At 38.7% G+C, this 27,603-nt stretch overlaps 1 protein-coding gene across 23 annotated transcripts in view; it reads right to left on the bottom strand.

The window, feature by feature from the left end:
• Positions 1-9,067: 9,067 nt before the first annotated feature.
• The window catches only part of Tmem161b (transmembrane protein 161B), a 79,740-nt gene continuing 61,204 nt past the window's right edge, over positions 9,068-27,603 (bottom strand). For 3 of the 23 annotated variants that reach the window (NM_001433110.1, NM_001433109.1, NM_001433112.1), the window contains 7 exon segments: positions 9,068-10,329; positions 11,434-11,530; positions 12,324-12,498; positions 18,164-18,277; positions 21,001-21,141; positions 21,736-21,796; positions 22,234-22,385. In NM_001433110.1, the coding sequence (NP_001420039.1) occupies positions 10,052-10,329; positions 11,434-11,530; positions 12,324-12,498; positions 18,164-18,277; positions 21,001-21,141; positions 21,736-21,796; positions 22,234-22,385 (1,018 nt within the window). In that variant the 3' untranslated portion in view covers positions 9,068-10,051. 23 annotated transcript variants of the gene reach the window in all.

Genomic DNA, 27,603 nt, shown 5'->3' with positions numbered 1-27,603 from the left:
TGTCTCCCTTTTCATTTCTGATTTTGTTAACTTGGACACACTCTCTGTGACCTCTGGTTTACTCTGGCTAAAGGTTTATCTATCTTGTTGATTTTCTCAATGAACCAGATCCTGGTTTTGTTGATTCTTTGTATAGATCTTTTGTTTCTACTTTGTTGATTTTAGCCTTGAGTTTATTTCCTGCCTTCTACTCCTCTTGGGTGTATTTGCTTCTTTTGTTCTAGAGCTTTTAGGTGTGCTGTCAAGCTGCTAATGTATGCTCTCTTATTTCTTTTTGGAAGCACTCAAGAGCTATGAATTTTCCTCTTAGCACTGCTTTCATTGTGTCCCAAAAGTTTTGGTATTTTTTACCTTTATTTTCATTAAATTTTAAAAAGTCTAATTTATTTCTTCCTTGACCAAGTTATTATTGAGTAGATTGTTGTTCAGCTTCATGTGTATATGGGCTTTTTGTTGCTTTTGTTGTTATTGAAGACTAGCCTTAGTCTGTGTTGATCTGGTAGGATGCATGGGATTATTTCAATTTTCTTCTATCTGTTGAGGCCTGTTTTGTGACCGGTTATATTGTCAATTTTGGAAAAGGTGCCATGAGGCACTGAAAAGAAGGTATATCCTTTTGTTTTAGGATGAAATGTTCTATAGATATCTGTTAAATCCATTTGATCCATAACTTCTGTTAGTTTCTCTATGTCTCTGTTTAGTCTCTCTTTCACTAATCTGTCCACTGATTACAGTGGGGTGTTGAAGTCTCCCACTATTATTGTGTGAGGTGCAATGTGTGCTTTGACCTTTAGTAAGGTTTCTTTTATGAATGTAGGTGCCCTTGCATTTCAAGCATAGATATTCTAGAAGCGGTTTCATAATAGCAATTTTAATACTCCATCAGAAAACGCTAGAAGAAAAAGAAGAAATCATACCCAAAAGTAGTAGATGGCAAGAAATGAACTCAGGGTTGAAATTAATAAAGTAGAAAGAGAATAATAGGAAAGGTAAAAAAAAAAATAAATGAAACAAAGAGTTTATTGAAAAAAAAAATAAGATCAACAAACCTTTATCCAAATTAACTAAAAGGCAGAGGAGTACACAGCAATAGACACCAAGCAAAGCCAGGTAATCATAAAGACATACTTTAAAAATATGTACTCTACGAAATTGAACAAAATCTAAATAGAAATGGATAATTTTGATATATACCTTGTACCAAAGTTAAACCAAGATCAGATAAACAATTTAAAAGACCTATAATCCCTAGAGAAGTAGAAGTAGTTATCAAATGTCTCCCAATCAAAAAAGCCCAGGGCCAGATGACTTTAGAGAGAACCAGATGGTTTTAGCTCAGAATTCTACAAGACTTTCAAAGAATTAAAGCCAATACTCCCCAAATTATTCCACAAAATTGGTACAGAAGGAACAGTGCCCAATTCTTTCTTTAGGGCCACATTTACCTTGATAACCTAAGCAAACAAAGACCAAACAAAGAAAATTATAGATCAAATTCCCTTATGAACATAGATGCAAAAATACAAACAAACAACCCACAAAAGATCATCTGCCAAGATCAAGTAGGGTCCTTCTCAGAGATGGAGGGTGCTTCAAAAAAAAATTAATGAAAGTATTCTACCATACAAAGTGCAGGAAAATGAAAACACATCATTATCTCATTAGAAGCATAAAGGGCCTTTGACAAAGTCCAATACCTTTCATGATCAAAGTCCTGGAGAGAGTAAGGAAACAATGGAAATATATAAACATAACAAAGGCAAAGGCAATTTACAATAGGCCCATTGCCAACATCAAAATAAATGGAGAGAAACTCAAAGCAACTGCACTGAAAGAAAGATAAGAAGGCTGTCCACTCGATAACTAGTCACAATAATACCTGAAGCCTGAGACACTTTTAGCTGATAGACACAGAAAAATAGCTGGGTACAAAATTAACTCACACTAATCAGCCCTCTGTGGTGGTTTGAATATGCCTAGTCCATGGGAAGTGGCACGATTAGGAGGAGTGGCCTTGTCACGGGAGGTGCAGTCTTGTTAGAAGAAATGCGTCACTGCAGAGGCAGCGCTTTGAAGTCATGTATGTCTATCTTTCTCATATCTGGTCAGGTCTACACTGCTCGAGTTTGCCTTCACACTCCCACGTTTCCCACCATCATGATAGTCTCTGAAACTGTAAGCTAGCTCCCACCAACTATTTTCTTTTATCAGAGTTGCCTTCGTCATGGTGCCTCTTCACAGTAATAAAACCCAAACCAAGAGAGAAGTTGGCAGAGACTGGGGCATTGTTGTGACAGGCCTTTTTTCCTTTTGTCTGGAGGGAAGTGGACTTTTGGGTGTAGCAGTAAATAATACAAAAAACCTGTGGAGACCAGTTCCGTGCGCACTGCTCCTTTCTTTCTGTCCCAGGCTCCCTTTGACTTGGGCAGTTGGCCAGCTGCTTTAGCGTGGCACCCTGCCACATCCTGCGCTCACCCAGTTCCCTTGGCAGGTTGCCACCATGCCAGACATACACATCCCAATTCTGTGGCAAGGCCCAGTGCAGCCCACCACCTCACACTCTTTTGAACTCAATTAAATAGCCACATGAAAGAACACACCACACAATAACCTCTGATCCAATTGATGATATAATTTGTCCATCAAGACAACACAAAATCCTATACACACCCATCCCTTAAAAATAGTCATAACAACTTGTATCTGTGCATATAGAAGAATCTTAAATTCTGTCGCCATGTTCTCCCAGCTTCTCTTTCTTGCTCAGGCTCCTTCTCTCCTGCTCCTCCCTCCCTTCTAAAACCTCTGTCCTGGCCTTCCTTCTTTCTCGTCCAATGACAGGCCTCATTTTATCTTGTCTGCCTTCACCTGCATAATGACATCAATCTACATTTGGGGAGCACTGGAATGCTTTACGTGGACCATAATAGGCCATACTAGTAAAAATATCAACTCTGGGGACCTAGCTCAAAAGAGATTTCAGAGAAGAATGTCAACGTTGCCTAGAGATTGTTCTTGTGATAGTTTGGTGAAGAATGTGGTTGCTTTTTGACCTCGTCGAGTCTGCCTGACGCTAAAGTGATTTAGGTTAATTGCCTTGAGAAAAGAAATGTCAAAACAGCTTACCATAGACTTTGTCCTGTGGTTCACTCTTATGAAAAATGTTTTGATCAAGAATACCAAGTTTAGACAGAAAAAGTACATGTATGGTTTATATCACAAGGACACGTGTTCCACTATGTTCACAGCAGCTTTATCTGTAATAGCTAGAAGCTGGAAACCCAGACGTCCCTCAACTGAAGAATGAATACAGAATATATAGCCCATTTACACAATGGAATACTATTTAATTACTTAAAATAAGGACATCATGAATTTTGTAAACAAATGGACAGAACTAGAAAATATCCTGAGTGATGTAACTCAGACTGAAAAGGTCTTTATGTACTTACTGATAAGTGGATATTAACCAAAAAGTACAGAATACCCATGATATAACCCACAGACTGTAATAAGTTTAACAAGAAAGGCCAAATTGAGAATGCTTCAATCCCACTTAGAAGGGGAAACAAAATAACCATGGGAGGAAGAGAGGATGAATTGGGGGTAAGGGGGCAGGATCTGGTATGGGAAGAAAACAGGAGAGAAGCCCAGAAGAATGAATGAAAATATGCAGCTGTCTAGGGTAGGGAAAACCTCTACAAAGTTCCAGAGACCTGGGACATGAGAGGCTCCCAGGATTCAATGGAGATAACCTTAGCCTATATGCCCAAGAGTGGGGAGATACAATCTGAGGAAACCACTTCCACTAGATAAGACAGGGCCTTCAGTGAAGGAATGGGGTCACCAACCCACCTTCAAAATTTTGACCCAGAATTGTTCCTGTTTAAAAGAAATTTTTGTACCTGTAGGTACAAAAATGGAGCAGAGACTGAAGGAAAGGCCACCCAGTGACTGGCCCAACTTTGCATCCATCCCATGAGTAGGAACCAAACCCTGACACTATTACTGATGTTATGTTGTATTTGCAGACAGAGCCTAGCATGGCTGTCCTGAGAGGCCCTATTAGCAGCTGATTCAGACAGATGCAAATACATACAGCCAACCATTAGACTGAGGTCAAGGACCCTTATGGAAAAGTTAGAAGGATTGAAGATCTGAAGGGGATGGCAACCCCATAGGAAGTACAACAGTGTCAATTTGGACGCCTGGGAGCTCCCAGAGATTAAGCACCAATTAAAGAGCATACAAGGGATGGTCGACGGCCCTCAGCACATATTGTAGCAGAGGACTGTCTGTCTTATCTGGGCTCAGTGGAAGAGGATGTGCCTAATCTTGTACAGACTTGATTTCCAAGGGAAGGGGGATGCCCAGGAGGTGAAGGGAGGTACCCTCTCAGAGGCAATGGGGGAACATGGGGTGAAGAACTCTGGGAGGGGGGACCAGAAGGGAGGCTCAATATTTGGAATGTAAATAATTAAACAAACAAAAATGTATGGTTCAAGTATTAAAAGAGCAACAGGAAGTAGATGCAGCTAAATTCTGTGTTCAAGAAGATAAAACAGATTAAGGTTTTGAGTGGTGACCTTGGGGCAAGATCGAACCCAGTTATGCTTATTGTTTCTGTGTTTGCAGGTGAACAAGGAATAGTTATATCTTATTAGGTTATGCCCTCGTTATACTTTTCATTTGGACATAGGAGATATTATCCTGTGTCAAATTGACAAGGGATGATTGTTGATGGCTATTCTTGGTTGACAACTTGACTCTATCTGGAATGAGCTACAATCCAGAAATGGAGGACACATCTGTGATCCAGATCTTGAGGCATAGTTTACCAAGATCTTTGAAAAATAATTAAAGAAAAGTTACAGCAGTACACACTTTTAATCCCCAAGGTAGAGAGGCAATCAAATCTCTGAATTCAAGGCTAGCTTGGTATAGTGCAAGTTCCAGGCAAAGAAAAGCTTAGGTCCAAGTGTGGTGGTACACACCTTTAATCACAGCACTCAGGAGACAGAGCCTTGCAGATATCTGAGTAATATGTAATAGAACTAGGGGATCATGTTCCAGCTTCAGGAAGCAGCCAAACATGGTTGCTTCTGCCACGTGGCCCTAGCTTTAGAGTCAAATATAGAAGGGATTACTGGGACAAGTGATGCTTGTTAGCTAAGAAATTGGTGGTGATTAAGAAGAAACCAACATCACTGAGGTGAAATCTTCTGGGAAATGTTCTCTGAAAGCAAAGAAGCTGTTCTAGAGATAGACATCACGCTGTCAGCTAGACTTGGTAATGTGTAAGAATTACCCAGGTGGTACTAGTTTTGAAGACACAAAGGGCTCATAGAGAGAAGCTGAAGGCTAAAGATCGAAGGTTTCATGCAAAAAAGTTGAGGCTTGGCAGCATGAAGAAGCTAAGAGAGGCTACTGGCGAAAGTGCAGTCTAGTTGCAGCAGAAGACCCTGGCATACTGGAGATGTCAGTATTGTGGTGATAACCAGCACAAACAGCAGTAGTAGAGTGGAGTCAGCCAGAGCATGCAAAGTGCTACAAAGAGCAGAGCTGGAGATGTGACCCAAGGCATTTGGAGATGCTCAGACGACCATGTGTGGATCCCAGTCACTGGAACAAGAAGCCATGAAGTTGAAGTTGACTTGGAGACCCCAAGATGTTAGAGATGCCAACGCCATGGAATACCAGCTGAGAAAAGCTGTTTACTAGAACAGTCGGCATAGGAGAAACAGTTGTGTTGTAGTCAACAGAGCTGAAGGAGTTGGAGATTTGAAAAGCTTTGAAATCTGATATACAGATGCAGAATTTGGAATTTGCCCAGTTGTTTTTGGTCTTGTATTGGTACAGTATTAACTCATTGTGCTCCCTACCCTGTTCTGGAATGGTAATACCCTATGACATGCTAGTGTTGGAAATACGTGATCTCCTTTTTTGATTTTAAAGGGGATTACAATTAAGAGATTACACAAATCTCAGCAAAGACTTTGAACTTTGGACTTATTGTCATTATTGAGATTATGATAGCCTATGGGGATTTTTCAAGTTGCACTAAATGTGGATTTTGCATTATGGCTAGGTGTGGCCCCATACACTCAAGTGTTTGAGCAAGTCTATGTAGGCAAGGGAGTGGAATGAGGTAGTTTGAATATGCTTGTCCTATGTGAAGTGGCACTACTAGGAGGTGTGGCCTTGTTAGAAGTGGTGTGTCACTGTGAAGGCAGTGTTCTGAGTGCTCTCTCTCTCTCTCTCTCTCTCTCTCTCTCTCTCTCTCTCGTGTGTGTGTGTGTGTGTGTGTGTGTGAGAGAGAGAGAGAGAGAGGGAGAGAGAGAGAGAGAGAGAGAGAGAGAGAGAGAGAGAGAGAGAGAGAGATGCAGTCTAGCCAGTGTGACACAGTCCATTCTGCTGCCTGTGGATCAAGTAGAACTCTTGGGTCCTCTAACACCAAGTCTGTCTTCATGCTGCCAAAATTCCCACCATAATACCCCAGCTAAATGTTTTCTCTTTTAAGAGTTGCCTTGGTCATGGAATCCCTTCACGGCAATGAAACCCAAACTAAGACACCTTCCTCTACATAAATGACAAAGGGGCTGTGAAAGAAATTGAAAACAATACCTTTCACAGTAGCCCCAAATAATATAAAATAACTTGAGGTAACACTAACTAAACCAGTGGGGGAAAATCGTATGATTAAAAACTTCAAGTTTTTGAAGACAGAAGTTGAAAAAGATATCAGAAGATGGAAAGATCATACATGCTAATGAATCAGTAGGATTAACACTGTAAAAATGGTCATTCTATCATCAAAAGCATCTACAGATTAAATGTAATCTTCACCAAAATTTCAACACAATTCTTCAGAGATCTTGGAAGGACAATTCTCAATTCCATATAGAAGCATTTAAAGTAAAACAAAATAAAAACACTTGACCTCAAGTCATATTACAAAGTAACAAAAATATCATGGCAATGGCACAAAAGTAGACACATTGGTCAACTGAATACTGGAACACAAATTCTACGAACATCAGTTTTCGGTAAAGATGGCAGAAATACACACTGGTAAAAAAGCGACAGCATCCCTAACAAACGGTGCTGTTTAAACTGGACATCTGTGAGTAGAAAAAAAGCATGGAGATGGCTAGTTATCATCTCCAACTCTGCACAACGCTCAACTCAAAATGGATCCAAGACCTCAACTTAAAGCTGGGTACCCTGAACCTGACGGGAGAGAAAGTGGCGAACAGTGTTGAACACATTGGTACAGGAGACGATTTCCTAAACAGAACACGGACAGTACAGGTGCTAACACAGAGTAACAATTAGTAAATTAGACCTCCTCAAACTGAAATGCTTCTGGACAGCATCAATAGGACAAAATTGCAGCCCACCAAATGGGAAAAGATTTAGAGATTTTACCAACTTTAAATCTATTAGAGGACTAATATCCAAAGTCTATAATGACCTCAAGAAATTATACCTCAACAAACTAAATAATCTAATTTAAAAAGATATGAGATTTCTCAATAGAGGAATCTCACATGGCTGAGAAGCACTTAAAGAAATGTCCAATATCCTTAGCCATCAGAAAACGCAAAGCAAAACTACTATGAGATTACATCTTTCACCTGTCACAATGGCACAAGTAGCAGCACATGCTGGTGAGGATGTGGAGCAAAGGGAACACTTCTTTATTGCTGGTGGGAGTGCAAACTTGTATAGCCACTATGGAAATCAGTATGGTAATTCCTCAGAAAGTTCTCTCCCTCAAGATCCAGCCTATGGTATTCTTGGTCAATGCTTTATCATACCACAAGTTTACCTGCTCAATCTTGTTCACTGCCACTGTATTCCTAACAGCCAGAAATTAGAAAGCAACCTAGATGTCCCTCATCATTAGATAGAGTAGATACAGAAAATGTGGTACATTTACACAATGGGTTATTATTCAGCTATTAAAAATGAAATTATGTAATTTGTAGGCAAACGGAGGGAAGTAGAAAAAAAAAACTCATGCTGAGTAAACGAGACCCACAAAAATAAATATGATATGTAGCTGTTAGCTGTTAAATAAGAATAAGCTACAAGTAGACTTTGAGAGGTTTTAGTATACAGGGACCAGTGAGGTGACACATGGATTTTCCTGGAGGGGGATATAAAGTACACTTTCTGACTGTAATGAAGCTGGTATGGGGTGGGAAGGCTGAAAGGAGACAGAGTTGAGAGGGAATGAGGGGAGACAGCTAGAACTGAAGGGCATTTGAGGGCCAGAAGGAAAGCTAGAGCAGTCAAAGGACAATAAAATGACTCCCAATGATTCTTGTATAGTCACGGATCAGTGCCTCATTCAGCCGACATCAAAGGCACTTCCTCTTATAGCAGATGGGAACAAAAAGAGACCCACTATTGGACATTATGAGGTGGGGAAGAAAGGGAAAGACAGACAGACTGATACATCCTGGAATACAAGGTCTAACAAATTTGTCTCCATTAAATCCCTCTCCTCAGGGCTCAGGAAACTACAGAAGAGGCAGAAGGTGTCTGCGAGACAAAGGGGACAACAGAGAGCAGAAGAAGGCCCTCTAAAACATTTGAGCGAAGCTCATATGAACTCAGAGACTAAAGCAGCAAGCACAGGGTCTGTACCAGGTCCCTGTCTATATCCTATGGTATCAGTTTAGCATTTCATAGGGATGGACTGCTGAATAAATGCAAAGTGGTCTTTAATTCTCATGCCTATTATTGGCACTCTTATTTTTCTGTTAGCTTGGCTATGCTATGATGGTTTTTGTTTTATCTTATTATATTTTATCTTGTTATGTTTTGTTGTTATCTCTTGGAAACTTGTTCATTTTAATGAGACAGAAAGGGAGTGGATCTGAATGTGAGAGGAGGTGAGCAAAGTAGAGGGAGAGGGAACTGTATTTAGATACGTTGTATGAGGAAAGAATTTGTTTAATAAAAGGCAAAAACAAAAAAAAATGAAATTTGTGAGAAATCACCTAATCACCCATGACATTTTACAAACTATTATTATATATGTACAACAAATAAATTATTCTGTTGAGCTTTTAAAAATGTATTTTAATCTCATTCCAAACAGAAATTTCTAGATACAAATACATCTCATTCAATCATTGTTTAACGGACATTCTGTAACTTAAAATATTATAAGGATTCAATATTTTCATCTTTTATAACCTCAATATATTATATATTTAATATATAATATATATACAATACATACACTTAGCAGGATTACAAAGTAATTCTCAAATTTGATCAGTATTGATAAATATTTTTAGATTAAACATAACTATTTAGAATCAAAGAAAAAGTAAAATACAGGAGGCCCAAAACTAACAGTGAGACTGCTAATGTTCGTTTGGCCAATCATTTCAAAAGAACTTTCAAGCTGGGTGGCACACACTTTAAAACAATATTCCTGCTACTCTCAAGTAACAGTGCTTGTAGACATTAGGCGATTTATATCTCCATTCAATTTAAAATGACTATGCAACTTTTCTTACTGTAATATACAGTAGCTTTCTCTTCCTTTCTGTTGGATTTTTTTTGAAGACTAATACATTACCAACAGAAGTAATTGTAGTTCCTTTCCCTTCCCTCGAGCATGGCTCAGTTTGAAGATTGTTCTACAGGCAGCAAATACGAGTAATAACAGTACCACAACACCACGGAAAGCAGTCAGTTACTGGAGTCCTAGGAGAAGCCTAAAAGACTGTTGTAGGTTTGCAACTGTAAACCAAGGTAATCTGCAGGATTGCCTCTGCAGATAGCCCTCTCACATTGGTTATCCCGATGAGTTACAATTCCAATGCCACAGTGTAACAGTGTAACAACCTATCTTGTGATTTTTAAATATTACAACATGAATTCACCCTGAGAGCACAGAGGAAGCATTCAAAACAAGACACTCCGATACGTTTTTCTCCGTTGTATTTGCATTCTTCTTTTGTCAACCTTCAAGGGCACAGATATTTGAATTTAAAGTGTGACTTGGATATCCATTTTTGACTGAAATTCATGCCACTGTCAGATACTGATGATAGAAAAGCCCAAAAAGGCTTGTAGAAAAGAGGCAAGCAGCAATCCACCATGTCAAAAATGACAGAAGTCCTCGAAAAAGGAGAGGCGTGAAGATGTTTTTTAAGCTGCTCAACGCCACTGTGATTTGCATAACAGTTACCTTCATCTTCCCATCAGGTGATGGTAGTTCAGGGTAAACCAAGTTGGATGGGAGATTATTATCCACTGGCAAGGGAGAAACAGCTTCTGGATAAATCCCCCAGGAATGATTACCTAGAATATTCAAGACACAAAACTTGATAAGTAAAATGATTCTAAGGCTCAAACAAAACAAAAAAACAGAAGAAAAGAAAACCTTAAATCCCCACCCATATCACACATTAAAAAGTTTGGTGAAACAGTAAATCATGTTATGTTGAAAAATAAAGTAATAATTTTGCTATCTGTTAAAGTAATACAATTAATTAAACCATATTATAGAATGGTTTTAAGTAAAAGTATATTAAAAAAACCAAGTCTGACAGACTGTTAATTCAGTGCAGTGAATTCTGGCAATACATAAGCTATGAATCAACCGCCTTCACTGATAGAGCAGACTCATTAACTTCCTAGAAATCCTTTCTATCTCTACAGTATCATACCAAATATCTTTCTGAGAAACTCTATATGACGTCAATGTGAGAAACTGCTACTGGCTTTCAGAACTGTTTTCACCCTAAGCTTTTTTACCTTGCACGGGATGTGAATCACACATTGCAACAGCTACCCGTCTCTTATGGTGCACAGGTTTGAAGACACACTCAAACTTAGGATCTGTTCTCAAATGTGAGTGAGTCTGTTCAGATCACACTTAAGAATTTCTTGGAGCTTCTAAAGCCCCACTGCGGCAGGCTGCACGATCTAAGAGAAGGGTAGGTAACCATGGGTAGTTCCTGAGTACTACCACACAAGGAGCCTTGACAGTCCAGACTCCACTTTCACCCTGAAAACCTTCCCCCTTCAAACCTAAGTTACCTGAAGACAAACTATCTATTTAATCTGCAACCTAGCCAAGTTTACAAAGAGTTTGTAATAACTGAAATGTTTGACCCTAACAATTTAATTCATCTGTTTAGAACGCTCAAGTCTAAACAACAGTGCTTAGCCACATAATTTGAGAACTCTGGAATTAACCTTAAGTGAAAACCCTTTAATCATATAATAAAAGTGCACACACCCTAGCTTCTAAACTCAAGACCAATCAACTTCTCCAGAAGATTTTCCCGGCTTCCTCCTAAAGCTACAACAAGCAGCAGCAATGTCATTAGGTTCATGTCCACGCTGGTTACAGAAAGCAAAGGGTGTCCCCTGGGTGCCAGGGCATGCACGCATGCCTACCTAGTGTTTTCAGAAGCAGAGTCATGTGAAGCAGCATCACCAGAGGTGCCACATATTGCAGGGCAATGACACACAGGTAATAAAAGACTCGCGCTACCTGTAACCAATGACAGCCGACAAGTTATGAGTGAATGAAAGCCATCACGCTGCAATGCTTATAACTAATTCTTTCATAAGAAGTGAACTATTATTAAGTTTACATTTCATTAAGTACCCTAACGTCAAAAAGGCTCAACCTAAAGAAAGATTTTAGAATTTGAAAATATTACAAAATTGAAAAAAAATCTCAAAAGTAAAAGAAATTACTAAAATCCCCATGGAGAGCTACTTAAACATCATAGTAAACAACTACTGCAGGATGTTATGGACACGAGTTCTTTATAAATAAAACACTATATCTTCATTTCATATGAACATATTTGAGGTCAACCTTTAAATAACACAAAAATATATAAAATAAAAGATGAAAAGCAGGGGTCAACATTCTAGATAATCTAAAAAAAGGATCAGACCCTAGCCTCTAGGCCCAGTGTAATGGTGACCCATCACCCACATCTAACGTCTGTGCTAAGGACTTAGAAGTCACATGGATGCACATGGAGGAGTTAGAGAGAATACTCAGAAGGGATGCAGGCACTGCATGCCCAGTCTTCTAGTCACAAGATGGCTCCCCACTCAGCTTTCCCCATGTCACAGCTTTCCCCACGTCACAGCTTTGTAGCACCCAACAGTATTGACACTTAAAGAGCCAAAGGCAGGAGGATAAGCCCCTTTCAGCAGCAGAATTGGATAAAGGTCTCTGACAAATGCCAGCTTATGACGATTCCACTCGTTTACAGGAAAGATATTACTGCCATTACTTTTTCTGTTTTGACTGTTATAAAACTTGCCATTTTCTGTAGCTCCACTGTACTTATTCGGCCTGCTTCTTTCTTCATTTGATCCACACATTTCTGGGCCAAGTTTAAATACGCTTGCAAGTGACTTCGCATCATGGCCAACCGCAAAACACATAGCAGAACTATTAACCAGAGTCGAAGAGTATCGAATGTGGCTTCTGTCATTCTAGAGATCAGAAAGTTGATATGGTGCTCTGAGGGATCACAATATATTAGCATAGTCGTCAAATTACTTACCATTCACCGAGTAGAACACAGGAAATCTATACTTTCCTAGACTGAACTGGGAGACCCAGGACAAAAGAACTCCACTCTGCCAAGAATATATCTAATGGCTTCATTTGTACAAAATAACTAAGCATATAAATGCATAATTAAAATATAAGTCACAATAGAGCCTCCTTACTACCTATGTCTATGGAAAAAAAAGTGTGAGCTATAGCCTGAATGCTCACAGATGACTGTGCCCAAAGATATTATAGGTGAGCACAGGTCAACTAATCAAGTCAATGACTCACTCACAACTCGCTATAGTTTTACATGTTTATATACTTATTTGGTTGGAGAGATTTCAGTCTGCTGTTTTTAATTAGGACCACTGGAAAACTAAATAAAAAATATTCTCACAGTTTAGAAAACTCAAATTTCTCTTAATCTGTTATGTTCTAAGTGGTGCCTCAGCGGTAAGTTTAAGATTTTATTAGCACATATTGTAGTTCAAGACTGAGGTGACTGGGGGGAACAGAAGAGAAGTGATGCTCACTGGGCAGACAGTCCAGCTGAATCAATAAGCCTCAAAACACTCTGTCCCAGAAAAATATTAGTAGAATGTGATCGAGGAAAGACACGTGATATTGACATTGCCTTCCAACCCGTAACACACACACACACACACACACACACACACACACACACACACACACACACACACAGCATCACTACCATATATACATGCGCATACCCTCCTCCATTGTGGTAGTTTGAATAGGTGTCTCTTCCACAGGCTCATGTTTGAATGCTTGGCACATAGGGAGTGGCTTTATCAGAACTGTGGCCTTTTTTTTTTTTTTTTTAAAACAAAATGGGACAGGCTTTGAGGTCTCCTATGCTCGTGCAACACCCAGTATGGCATGCATTCTGTCTGCTACCTGCAGATGATAATGGACTAAACCTCTGAAATTGTACGCCAGCCCCAATTAAATGTCCTTTATAAGAGTTGCCTTGGTCGTGGTGTCCCTTCACAGCAATGAAACCGAGCTAGCCTCCACACACAATTTTCTCCTTTGCGTGTTTCTGTTCATTCTACCACTGATTGCAGGGAGCATCTTAACATCAGCTCTTATTTGGGAAATCAGTGTGTGCAATTAACACCAAGCATCAACGAGTTAAATCACTCACAAGGTAGCCTTTATTCAAACAGAAACCAGTTCTTATAAAAGAACAATAAAATCTTTAAGCCTTAAAGAGAATCACAAAGTTCATCTTCATTATGAAACTACTTTAAGCTTTTCTGAGCAGTCTAGCTTTTGAAAAGATGTCATAAGAGTTTGTGTTGTCATGTCTGGCTTCTAATGTGGGTTCTGGGGACCTGAACTTAGGTCTTTGTGCTTGTCCAGTTGTCAACTTTACTAAATGAACCATCTCCCAGTCTGAAACAATGAAAAAGCCTAGAATGACTCACAGTAGGTCTTCCCTATACATGCTCTATCACTCCATCATCCCTGTCCAACACCAAGTGTCTGGGAAGTGAGCTCCAGGTCCCATGTCGGTGCTGGCACACCATGCTGTAGACTAAGAAAGTCAGAGGAAAGGCAGAGAATACTGACAACGTGATTTTGTTTGAGTGTTTTCTGAGCAGAAGGTCACAATGGGAATGAGCCAAAGAACTTGATAATCCACAGTGTTTTGTTCCCTTTATAAAGTTATGAGTGCACACGAATAGAAAACTCCAATGCAAAGGCACTGTTGGCAAGAAAACATAAACACATAAAACATTTCCACTAGAATAAGTGAGACAAACAGGCCAGTCAAACATACTAACAGTATACAGATGTAAGGGCTGTGCAGCCTTGAAGCTGTCATTCCAAGTGACCAGTCTAGAAATCTATTCCCTGGAGTGTGGAGTACAAACTGACTGGGCACAACGAAGATGGCTACTTCACACCGATGCAGGAGAACAACATAAAAGTACTAGAATAAACTAGAAAATGACGGGCTCACTTTCCACGTTCAGGATCTGGAATCAGCGACTAAGTAAGTATCTTCTAACACATACTAAGGAAAGACAAGTTTCTGATAATGTGATCTAATGGAAAGTCTCAAGCAGGAATCTGAGATGGGTTAAGCGTGTAGCTAACAAACAGGCAGAAGTCAAGTGCAGCAGTTCCAGGTGAGCTGTATCAGAAAGTGAAACAGAAGCTCGCATATGACAGACGGTATGGGGAGGCAGAGGCAGATGACCACTGTGAGTTCAAAGTCAGCTGGGGCTGCAGTAAGACATCAACCAACCAACCAACCAACCAATCAGAGACAATGGGAGCAAGGATTCTTCCCATATTCCCAGGTGATAACAGTCTTTAGGATACCGTCTGGTTTTCCTTTCTGGCTATAAACACACGAAGACTGAATGCAGCCACATTTTACTTTTTCAATACTGTACCAGAATATAAACACAGACTTAAGAACATTTCCAAACAGAATAGCAGCATGTCCACTCTGCTTCTGACTACAAGCACAATGCTATATACTTGGTACTTTATGTGACAGAAAAGGAACCATCACTTTCTTTTCGACCAACAGTCATTGTTTCACCATCTACCACATGAAAGCTTAACTTTAAACACATTTTATTTTGAGACAGTATTTCTCTTTGCATTCTGGCTGTCCTGGAATTTGTATCATGGATCAGGCTGGCCTTGATCAAGACATTCACCTGCCTCTGCTTTCAATGTGCTGAGATTAAAGGTGGGTTCTACCAGTGGCCAGGATAGACCACTGGGGAAATCAGCCTGGAGGTTTCTCAGGAAACTGGACATGGTACTACCTGAGGACCCAGCTATACCACTCCTGGGCATATACCCAAAAGATGCTCTAACATATAACAAAGACACATGCTTCACTATGTTCATAGCAGCCTTATTTATAATAGCCAGAAGCTGGAAAGAGTCCAGATGCCTTTCAATAGAGGAATGGATACAGAAAATGTAGTACATCTACACAATGGAGTACTACTCAGCTATCGAAAACAATGACTTCATGAAAATTCGTAGGCAAATGGATGGAGCTAGGAAATATCATCCTGAGTGAGGTAACCCAATCACAAAAGAACACACATGGTATGCACTCACTGATAAGTAGATATTAGCCCAAAAGTTCAGAATACCCGAGATACAATTCATTGACCACATGAAGCTCAAAAAGAAGGATGACCAAAGTGAGGATACTTCACTCCTTCTTAGAAGGGTGAACATAATGCTCAAGGGAGCAAATACAGGGACAAAGTATGGAGCAGAGACTGAAGGAAAGGCCATCCAGAGACTGCCCTACCTGGGGATCCATCCTATATACAGACACCAAACCCAGACACTATTGACGATGCCAAGAAGTGCATGCTGACAGGAGCCTGATAAGAGCTGTCTCTTGAGAGGCTCTGGCAGAGCCTGATAAATACAGAAGCGGATGCTCACAGCCAACCATTGGACAGAACACAGGGTCCCAATGGAGGAGTTAGAGAAAGGAATGAAGGCGCTGAAGAGGTTTGTAACACCATAGGAAGACCAACAATATCAACCTACCAGACCCACCAGAGCTCTCAGGGATTAAACCACCAACCAAAGAGTACACATGGCTCCAGCTGCATATGTAGCAGAGGATGCCTTGTTGGGTATCAATGTGAGGAAAGGCTCTTTGTCCTATGAAGGCTCGATGCCCCAGTGAAGGGGAATGCCAGGGTGAGGAGGTGGGAGTGGGTAGGTGAGTAGGGGAGCACCCCCATAGAAGCAGGAAAAGGGACGATGGGATGGCGGTTTGCAGAGGGGAAAATGGGAGAGGGGATAACATTTGAGATGTAAATAAATAGAATATCCGATAAAAAAAAGTAAAAACACTGAATTATTAACTTACAACTAAAACAGAATAAGATAGAGTATATTTAGGCTATAATTTTGATTGTTTATGAAATAGAGAAAAAGCAAACATAAGAAAAAGGAGAAAAATGTTTCAAGACTATTACCTAGGATGTTGTATATAAACAAATTGGATAATGAATTTTGGTACTGCTACATTGGGAGGAGGGTGGGAGCAGGTAGAAATGAGAATTTTACTATGCTGCCCAGCCTGACCTTAATCTCCATGACTGGGATTATTAGATGTGCATCCCCATGTTTGTCTCCCCCAAAATTGTTGAATAACACCACTAGTCAACTACTTATCTTTAGAGGTGGCCATCTCATCTAGTCAGTGGGAGCAGTAACTATGAACAATCACCACACGAAAGAACAACAGAACGTGCTGAGAATCACCGACACACAACTGGTTTCTGACAAATGCTTGTTCCCTTGTTTTTCCTAATTTTAGCTGCAATCTGTCAAGTTAAAGCCATTATTAAGGTTTGGGTATATGAAGAACAGACATTACTTCTTCAGTGGACACTTCCCTACTTCAAGAAGATTAAGTAGAAATAAAAATGTCATTGTCATCACAGGTTCTGTTCTCCAAGGCAATCGAGTATATGCTGCACACTACACAGAGAGCATGTGCAGCAAGCGAATGTCAGACTTCTTGACTTTAATTCTGATGACACAATAGCCCTTTCCAAAGGGCTGCATTACATGTGATCTTTCACTTCATTCTAGCAAGACCCCTGTGAGGTAGGTATCACTTGCTTTTCTAGATGGGGAAACAGAGACCTAGTGCACTTCAATACCTGCCTCAAGGGACGGTTTCAGTGAGGTGCAAGGTTAGAGTGCGAAGCAGCCGTCTACCTTTCTAGAACTGTAACAATCCACAACACGGAACTAGCACACAGAGCAGTTATTAATGCCTGTCAATAAACTGCTTCGGTATTTCCTTGACATCTTATTCTACTAAAACATAGTTGTCTAACTGGGAAAATATGAACAATAATAATAATTTTAAGACATTACTTTTAATTTTCCTAAGTATGTTGTAGAAAAAATCTCTCATTTGTTAGAGATGGCAATTGCAGCACTTATTGTATAAAAATATGTCTCTAATTTATTTGAAAAACATTTTATCTAAAACCCATGAATGAACCAAAAGGAAATGTTAAAAATTTCCATGGGTAAGGAAATAAATTCCACTTCAGTTTCCATTAGCATTACTTTTCCTGTGTAAGATTCACAACAGAACAATAATTGAAGCACTGTAGAAGGATCCAAATAGGCAAAATGGCAGGTGGCAATTGGACATCAGGAGATGAATTCCAAGGTATATATAGTTAATATTAGTGTACAGTAATAATCATTAACGTTCATTTTTTAAAAAAGGTCAAAAGTAGATTATATGATGGCCTGAAGCTTCAACTTCAAAACTTATCTTCAGAACTTCCACTAATATTAAAGAACAAAGCACCTCAACTTATCATAAAAACAGACAAACAAAAACTTTAGAAGTATGACATGTCTTTTAGTATTCAGGAGGCAGAGGCAGGCAGATCTCTGAGTTCAAGACCAGACTGACTCACACAGTGAGTTGCAGGATAGTTGGGGCTACATACTGTCTGAAAAAAGTGAGCAAAGCTACCTACCATTAAGAAAAGTAACTTTGCTGTATAATGAAACAAAGCACAGTACTCAAGTACCCATACTTACAAAGGGACACTCTCTTTACCCAATGGTGGGTTCATGATGTAGTCTTTGGTGATTGGTTTCACCCAGAGCAGAACCATAAATAAAGGTGCCAAGAAGTTGATATGAAGTAATGTTCTGAAAGTATACAAGAAATACACATAAAGATCTAGAAACAAAATGCGCAAGTGTAGCTCAGGCATGACATTTCTAATCATTTACTGTTAGCCAAAGCCCTTAAGAGCTGAGTTATTATCTTAGTGTTTCGGGTGAGAACAACACGCAGACCTAGAAAGCTCAATCCAGGGCTCAATAGATGGGTGTTTTAATGATTATCTAATTTCAGTGATCCCAATGGGATGTACATACGAGTCATCTGAACATTTTCAACTCAGCTAAGTCAAACATTTGGTTCACCGTTAAAAAAAAAATGACAGTGATTAGAAAAGTCATACTATTAGAAGGCATATGGCAAATGAAACACAACTTACAACTGAGCGACCTTGCAATATGCAATGATCATTTATAATGTTAAAATTTTATTACCAAAAATCACACAGGACTCAAAATTTGTATTTCTTCTTGGACTGTTATAAACACAGATGAAATTAACTTCTTTACCATATGCAAATAAGATCATTTATTTTTTGTTCAGTTCTATGGACCAGACCTTGTTACCCAGCCTAGCCTGGCCTTCATGTGACTGTCAGCGTCACCAGAGATGGAAGTACAGTCCTGAGGCACCAAGCCGGTGTGGCTTGTGAGTGTGCTGTCATAAGGGGTGTGGCTTGTGAGTGTGCTGTCATAAGGGGTGTGGCTTGTGAGTGTGCTGTCATAAGGGGTGTGGCTTGTGAGTGTGCTGTCATAAGGGGTGTGGCTTGTGAGTGTGCTGTCATAAGGGGTGTGGCTTATGAGTGTGCTGTCATAAGGGGTGTGGCTTGTGAGTGTGCTGTCATAAGGGGTGTGGCTTATGAGTGTGCTGTCATAAGGGGTGTGGCTTGTGAGTGTGCTGTCATAAGGCTACATTCCTAATGCAGGAGAGGCTTTCAGGACGGAGCTGTACCCTCTGTTAACCAGCATCTCACTCTCTATCCTACACATACACATGGCTTGCCAAAATTTTTCTTTTTGGAACAAAAGACAAACTTGTCACACTACTTTATTACAACATACTTCTTTCCTTATCAACCAGAGAAGGCTTAACTACAGGTTTTAAGACACACAGATTCTTTACTATTACTACAGACAGGTCTGAAGGACACAGGGCTGAGTCAAGAACAGTAAGTCCTCACAAGGAAAGGTGGTTACAACCCAAGGACAGAACAAGCTGCAGTGCCTTGCCACAGGGGTGCAGTCAACGCCCCGCCTTTGCCACTCAGGTTACCCACGGCAGAACTAGCTTGCCCATACCGTTACAACATGGCAGAGTGCTATGCTACAACACAAGGCTGTAATAAACTGGAAATAACACAAATCCCAAATTCCCTAAAGGAAAACCCTTAAAACAAAGCCACATTTTACTGAAGATAGATGTGTCCGTCACCCCTCTCTCCAGCCATCACTAAATGCTTCATGTTTTATAATGGGATTCTTTCATCCCAGAGTCTTGGTAAACCATCCAGGGCAGGGAAGAAAGAGCAGTATTAGGTATGCAGTGTTGCTAGGGAACACTCCAGTATCAAGGAGAAGCCCACAGCGGTTTCAGTAGCTTGTGAAGGGCTCCCCTCCACCCACCCTTTTCAGCTTATTTAAATCCTAACACTGGGGTTAGTGGACTGCAGTGTGTGTGTAGAGAGGAGGGGGAACCAGGTTTTGTCTTAAAAGAAGCCTTTAGAGAGCTGTGTGGTGGGAAAGGCAGGACAGAGTGAAGAGCATGCTGAGTAAAAGAAAAAAGGTGGGTAGATGAAGTAGTGTGTAACAGGGGCGGGGCAGTAGGAACAAGTAAACACACCTAACCATGGAGAAAATGGAATCAAGGAGGAAAAGTGAAAATTAAAGAACATAGGTAAGAGAGAAGAATGCGAAGAGAAGAATTAGCATCATTTAATAGTGTCTTAAAGGACAGTGAGTTCAGAATCCTCCTACAGGAGCTCAATGACTATACATATGTATATAAAACAGAGTATTCTCAAGTATGGCTTGTACTGCAGGTAAGACAAGGACCTGGATATAGACCAAAGTATACACAAGCTCACCTTTCTGATAAGATGTCTCTACCCATAAACAAACAAAACCCAACCAACCAAATAAACAAAGACCCCCAAATAACTACAGACAACAGCATCGGCTCAGAACTGCAGGCAGAGGTTTAACGTTTTCTCCCCTTGAGAATCAAAACAAGATTTGGGGATTAAACTAACTCGCTATAGGATGCTGCACAGTTCTTAAAATCTCGAACTAAAATAGTCAATTACTTTAAGTCTAGCGTGCAGATCAACAATTTAAAACATTCTTAAAAATATAACTCAGGCTTAAAAATATATAATTATTGTAAATAAAAATATTAAAATATTAGAATAAACTTTAAGTACCTTAAAAAATAAACCTTTAAAAAGGAAATTTCATTAGATTTTCAGTGTGAATGTAGAGACTGAAATATTATAAATCTCTGAATTAAAAAGAATTAACATAAGGCTTGATATTTTCACTTAAACAGGTAAAAATGAGTTTAACAACTAATGTATTTTTAAAACAGGCTTGAAATTTCAAACAGAAACTACTCATAGGTAATAGGAAGTGGTGTGACATCAATATTTATTAATATTAATTTTAATAGAATTCACTTTATCGCAATAATATACCTTAATTAAGATGGAAAACATATATTTATCTGCATGTGCTTATGTACATTTTCCGCTTACTGTGTAATTTTTTCTGTTGTCAAATTCAGGGCATCCAGATGCATTTGAGCCAGCCGTAATCCAGGAAATGTCAAAAAAGCCCCAATGAGTGAACAGAAAACAGCCAGGAAAAATTTGAAAGTAAGTTTTGAAACAGGACCCCTAAAAATAAAGTTTAAAAAAAAAACTATTAAGTTTTTTGATAACTTACTAAGAAACATTTTTTCCATCTAGGTAATTTAGAAATCGTAATAATGTCAGTACATCAAAGTATGTACTACATAGATCCATATCAATCTTATTTATATCACATCATGAACTATAAACTAAACCAGGTATTTCTTAAATAACAGCCAACAATCCAAGGTACACAATAATGACATATGGCTTATATACAAGTCAGTGTCATCTTTGGAGACAGTGGGATTGTAAGAGCAAACACAGCTAAGAAGAGTCTAACTTCAATGACTGTACAAAGTATGAGGAAAGCATTCCTGGAGGTGATGACCCAGGGCTGGCAACAGAGTTCAGGGGTAAATCTCTCTCACAATGAAGTTTGGGGGTAAGGCCCTACTTGTCTGCATGCGCTGGCCCCAGGCTTGATCCCAATATTGAAATGTGGGAGGGAAAGAAGTGAGACTCCTATCTATTACAGGGAATTATTTTTACTGAATAAATTCAACTATTTATAGCATGAACTGCTTTAAGAATGAAAAATGTTAAATTTAAATAATGTTCAACTTGTAAATAACTTACTGAGATTCTAAACCTTGCTTTTCAAGAAACTGCATCGCAGTGTCTGAAAAATTTGTAAACCCTGTAGGGAAAAAGAGATTACTGTCATCATAGCGTGAATATACTCTTCGAAAACAGAGAGCATCTTATATTCTAATGACTGGCTTCCGTCTGTGTTTAATAAGTAAACTATGATGCAATAAAAGTCAGTTATTAGCAAGAACAGTCTCTAAAATATCCCTTTGATACTTGTACACTCCATGAGTTCATAAAATTTAAATTAATTATCTTTAGCATTACAGAAATTGATTAAACCTTAAGAAAAAAACTAAGGGTGCACTATTTTGGGGATAAGGTTAATAAAACAATAACAATACAGATCTCACTGAAGATTAGTAAAGGTTAAGTAGAACAGAAACCAACTTCAATTTTAAATATTTATCAGACTAAAACTTAAATACCGAAATAAAAATTATAAAACTAAAATTCACTTTTAAAGTAGTTGTATAAAACTTTTACCTGTTTCAAGTCCAAACTCCAGGTAGTTCTCTGTTACGATCAAAACTGCCATTGCTTTAACGAAGAAAAAAAATCCAAAGGTGACACAAACTGACCTCTCACCTCCATCTTCTACTTTAAAATAGTGTGTAGTTAATGAAAATAGAACTTTGCTGCAAAAGGAAAAGTTCAGGAAAAACCACAAATAACTTGTGGGAGCTATGCACAGCCACCTTTACATGATGCAAATGCCAAAAGAATACACAGTACTCGCTCTGATTCTATCCGTCTCTGTCAGAGGTCCTTGGGAAGTGACAACTAATGAAAATCTTAATAGAAATAGAACACAAAGAGAAAATCTAATATGAGTTATATTTTAAATTAAGGAAAAGTATGACAAAATTAAATTGTAATTATATAATGTATTTCTTATGTATATGATTCGAATTTAAGGTGGTAACAACAGAATCTGAAAACAACAGGTTCAGGACAGCAGCAGCTTGGAAAGGAGGGTAGAGGTTTTAGGCTGCTACTCTTATAGGGCACACTTATCAAACATTTATATTTATTACTTTGACTTATACAGTACATATTGAAATACCACAGGAGTCATTAAACTATAAAATTTGAAAATTACTTATAGCTGCTGGTAAGCTGATATAAGAAAACTATTTAGAACCATCATTTATATGAGGGTTAAACAAAGACAATTCCAGAATATTCCAAACTGATCAAAGTCTCAACCTGCTTACCTTGAAAATAAACAAAAGAACATGTTACCTGAACCCCACATAACGCACATTCACTCCTTTAATTAGGATCAAATCAAATGTAACACAAACCTACCACTTGGCCCTCATGCTCCTTGAAAGGATAAATACACAACATAATGTGGCCAGTAAACAAATCTAGACATAAGCAATGTACAAAACAAACCACAGCTAAAGAGATCTGTGCCAGAGGCTAAGCAAAAACCTGGAAGTTATGCAGTTAGACATATATACAAAATGTAGTTAAGATCAAAACACAGAAACAACACCACTTTAATAGCAAACCCTTGATAAAATTCAGCATCCCTTCATGATAGAAGTCATGGAAAGGCTAGTAATGGGTGAAGTGAACATCAACATATTAAAAGATATATATAACACTCCATTAGCTACATCATATTAAATGCAGAAAACATCAAAAAATCACACTAAGATCTGGAATAAAATGAAGGATGTTCATTCTTTCCATTGTTATACAATAGTTTGAAGTCTTAGCTAGACCAATAGGACAGGAGAAGGAAATAAATAGGATACGAATAGGGGAAAAACAAACAAACAAACAAAGTATCCCTTTTTGCAGAAGATGTGATTATGTAAGAGTTCCTGACAACTCCACCAAAAATTTTTATAGATGATAAATACTTTCTGCAAAGTGAGACGATACAGAACACAGGAAAACCAAGAGCTGTTTTCTATACCAATGACAAATGTAGCAAAAAAGAAATCTCATTTACAATAGCCATAGTAAATTAAAATAAAAGTGGCTAGCAATAAACCAAACCAAGATATAAAAGAACTCTACAATGAAAACCTTACAACAGAGAACAAAGAAATTAAGGAAGATACTAGAAGATTGAAGAGTGGCCATGCTTATGGATAGGCACAACTAATCTTGTGAATATGGCCATTCTGCCAACAGCAACTTAGAGTTAATGTAATTCGAATCAAAATTCCATGGCCTCTTCACAGACACAGAAAACCAAAAACCAATCCCAAGCATTTCCGGGCCAAAAGGAAGTAGGATAGCTATGGAGATGCTGATCTAAAAGATGTTGAGGGAGTTCCATCATACTTGATTTCAAATTATACCACAGTATACTACAATAATAAACACAGCATAGTACTGGCACAAAAACAGAGATCGATGGGAGAGAACTGAGAACCCAAATATAAGTTCATGTAACTACAATTATATAACTTTTGGCAAAGATGTCAAATATATATTGAAGAAAAAGTGTATTTCATCACAGGATGCTGAGGCCTAGATATCAACATGCAAATAAAACTAGTTGCACAAAACAACTACAAAAGGATCAAGGGCCACTTCAAATAATTCTGACACTATAAAATAGGAGAGGAAAAGCTTCCCCTTACAAGAACAGGCAAAACGTTGGTGAATAACACGCCAGTACCCAAGGGAATAAAAACAACTGACAAATGGTATCTCACAAAACTCAGAAGCTTCTGTACAGCAACGTGAACTGTGAAACAAGTAAAAGGCCCACGTTTACCAGCTATTCACTTATTGGGGGTTCATGTACAAAATATATAAAGAACTCAAACACAAAACATTAAGAAAATCAAGAATCCAACTAAAATATGGGCTATGGAACGGGAAGAGAAAATTCTCACACAAAGAGCCAGGAGACACCTTAAAAAGTGCTCACCGGCACCGCTGCCTGTCAGGGAAATGCGATCACAACTCTATAGATTCCATGTCACCCCAATCCAAACAGCCATCTCCAGTAACACGAACAACAGCAAAAAGGGAAATCCTTATGTACTGTTATTGGTGGAGGATAAACTAGTGGAAATCAGTTCTGAAGAAAACTGCTTAAGATCCAGCTATACTCCTCCTGGCCACATTCAAAGGACTCCATACTCTACCTCAGAGACACTCAGCATCCATGTTCATGGCTCCTCTATTCCCAAGAGCAAGAAAATACACAGCCGGGATATTCCAACAGACGAATATGTAAGAAAAGTGGGCATACAATACAGCGCTGTTCAGGCACAAAGAACAACAAAATAAATGGATAGACTGAAAAACTGGCATTTCAGGCCCACATTTCCTCTTATATTTGTATCCTAGTTACAAAGTTTTGTTTTGTGTATTTAACTTGGAAAACAAGTTGAAGCCAGGAATGGGGGTTATGGGAAGGTACCTTATAAGGGAGGGGAAAATAGATAATAGGCAAAAAGAACGTAGCAGAAAAATTGGGGGTGGAGAGGCTTATGCAGGAAGCAGCATGTAAGAAAGGGTGTGTGGAAACCAATGGAGGCCTAAGAGGATCCACGGGATATAAAAGGAAGGAGACTGGGGTGAGCTTAACGAATTATGTGGAGGTGTGGGTGGGAGAATGGGCAAGCAGAAAGAAAATAGCAAGAAGGTTAATCAAAACTACGGATGTATGAAAAAGCATTACGGAAACCGACTTGCTTAGCATGCTAATTTCAAAACAGTAGTTTGAGCAAAGGGACCCTATACAGATGGACAATGCCATTCCCAGAAGACACGGGTATTAAATCAAAATCACAGTGCGCGGCATGAAATGCTTCCCTATGAATTATTAGCTAGGGAAGGCCAAGAGACATTAAAATCTATCACAGATCAATGCCACTGCACTTGGCCATGCATCCTAGCTACATGGTAAAATCCTATTGCTCATGACACCACACACTTGGGCTACTGGACGTGAAGAAATGAATGTCACAGCAAACAGGGGACTTCCTGATAACTAACCTTCACAGTGCTATACAGAGAACATTTCCTACCTCAACTGAACTTCATGGAAACTGAAATGTTTTCAACCACTGAGAGATGATATACTTATTTTTGTGACTATTATTAAAAATGCTAGTCTGATTTTTCCCTTATTCAAACGATTGTTTCCCACTTCTATTTTTCTTGGTGGAAAAGCAACTAAAAAACAATTACATTTTTCATTTTATATTATAAAACGAGACAAACAAAATCCTAAAAATATTAAATCTCTATTACAAATTTTCATTTAAAGCTAATTTATAATAAGCACATACATTCACTCCTATGACCTATTTAGCAAAATCTTTCAAGATAACCATTCCAATTCAACAGTACAAAATGTTTGTAACATTGCCTTAAAGTTTTATTCATATTTTACTAAATGTGTAGGCTTAATTATTACTTAGGAAAAAAAAAAAAAGAAACATAAAATTCTTCCAGACACTAGAAAAAAGTATCACACATATTTTCAAGTACATCAAAAAATAACCTTACAGTGAGCCAGGGACAATCCAACCAGATAACAGAGAAAAATACCAATCATAGATGTATCAAAGCATAAAGATGGGCATTATTTCAAAAGACAGAAATGACCAAGGTTCTAGATTCTAATAAAATAAAACGCCACCCTTGAATTTTTAGCTTCAGAAAAAAAGTCACTTCCTAGCTAGAAGGAGCATATCAAACTAATTATAGATCAGGAGACAGACAAGGGACTACTTTTTAGCAGCTGTCTCTCATTCTGCGGTTCTGACTAGAAATCTTAGTAGTCTGAAGTACTGATATCACAAAAAGCCTCATAAAGTTAGAAACAAGCCTGGGTTGGCAGAGTGGCCAGTTACAAGTCTGTACGTGTGTACACACACACACACAAGACAAGCTTAGACATGCTTGTTATATCAAGTTTTCAAGTTCAAGTTGGTACCCCGGCCAAAAGTCGGTAACTGTTCCTTTTGGATTAGACTTGACATCTAAAGCAAACTACTTCAGAGGTCCAACTTCCATACTAATTTGAAGCAACACATTTGTACAAATGAAGACTGTAGTCATTTGTAATCTTTTAAGGGATTTAGAAGTGGTTACCAACTGACTCACCCAACTTTGCTATGGCTGTTTCCCACAGCAAATAAGGGAGCATTTAACTTCTTTACCTTGCATGTCTACAAATAAAATGGCCTCAACTGGAAAGCCGTAGGGGCTTATTTTCATTTAAACTATTTACAACTTGGCTTTATAAATGTTTGCATGTCCATAATCATAGCAAATTAAAGTCAGTAGGTATAAAGACACGCACAATGCCTTCTGAATCTTACACATTTGACACTGTAAAATACAGTGTGGGAATGTGACTAATGAGTTAGTCTTTAGCCAAGCACAATTGGTCTGAGAAGCCTTAGAATTCTTTGCAGCCCAGCTTTCTCCTTGAAATTCATGGAACTGACCTGACACTACTCTGTGCTACAGTTTATTCTGAAGAAAGTTTATTTTAAAAAACCTGCTTGTATGTTGTAAACTACTTAACATTTTTACTTCTATCACAGGATCATTGGCTTTTGCTAAGATTTTACCTTTTTACTTTTCATTTATTCCTAATGAGATTAAAACGCTTCATAATCCTAAGATCATAGACATTTTTTGATAACTCTACAATGTCAAATGAAGCAAGGATCACCAGTCCAGGTGCTTCCCTGTGCTGTGAGGTCTTTGCTGTCATTGGACACTGCAGCTCATGGCGTAAGTGGGACTGAAGCATGTAGACTAGTCACTGATGACCTGCAGACATGCGAACCAGCAAGGGGAAAGCTCAGTCAGTGGAGTTTAGAGTGCACTGATGACAGAGGTGGCCACTTCCAGGCT

This window comes from Rattus norvegicus, chromosome 2, assembly GCF_021556685.1.
Source record: "Rattus norvegicus strain SHRSP/BbbUtx chromosome 2, alternate assembly SHRSP_T2T, whole genome shotgun sequence".
In the NCBI taxonomy this organism is placed as follows: domain Eukaryota; kingdom Metazoa; phylum Chordata; class Mammalia; order Rodentia; family Muridae; genus Rattus; species Rattus norvegicus.
The sequence above is the reverse complement of the archived record's forward strand: the minus strand, read 5'-3'. Positions and strand labels throughout refer to the sequence as shown.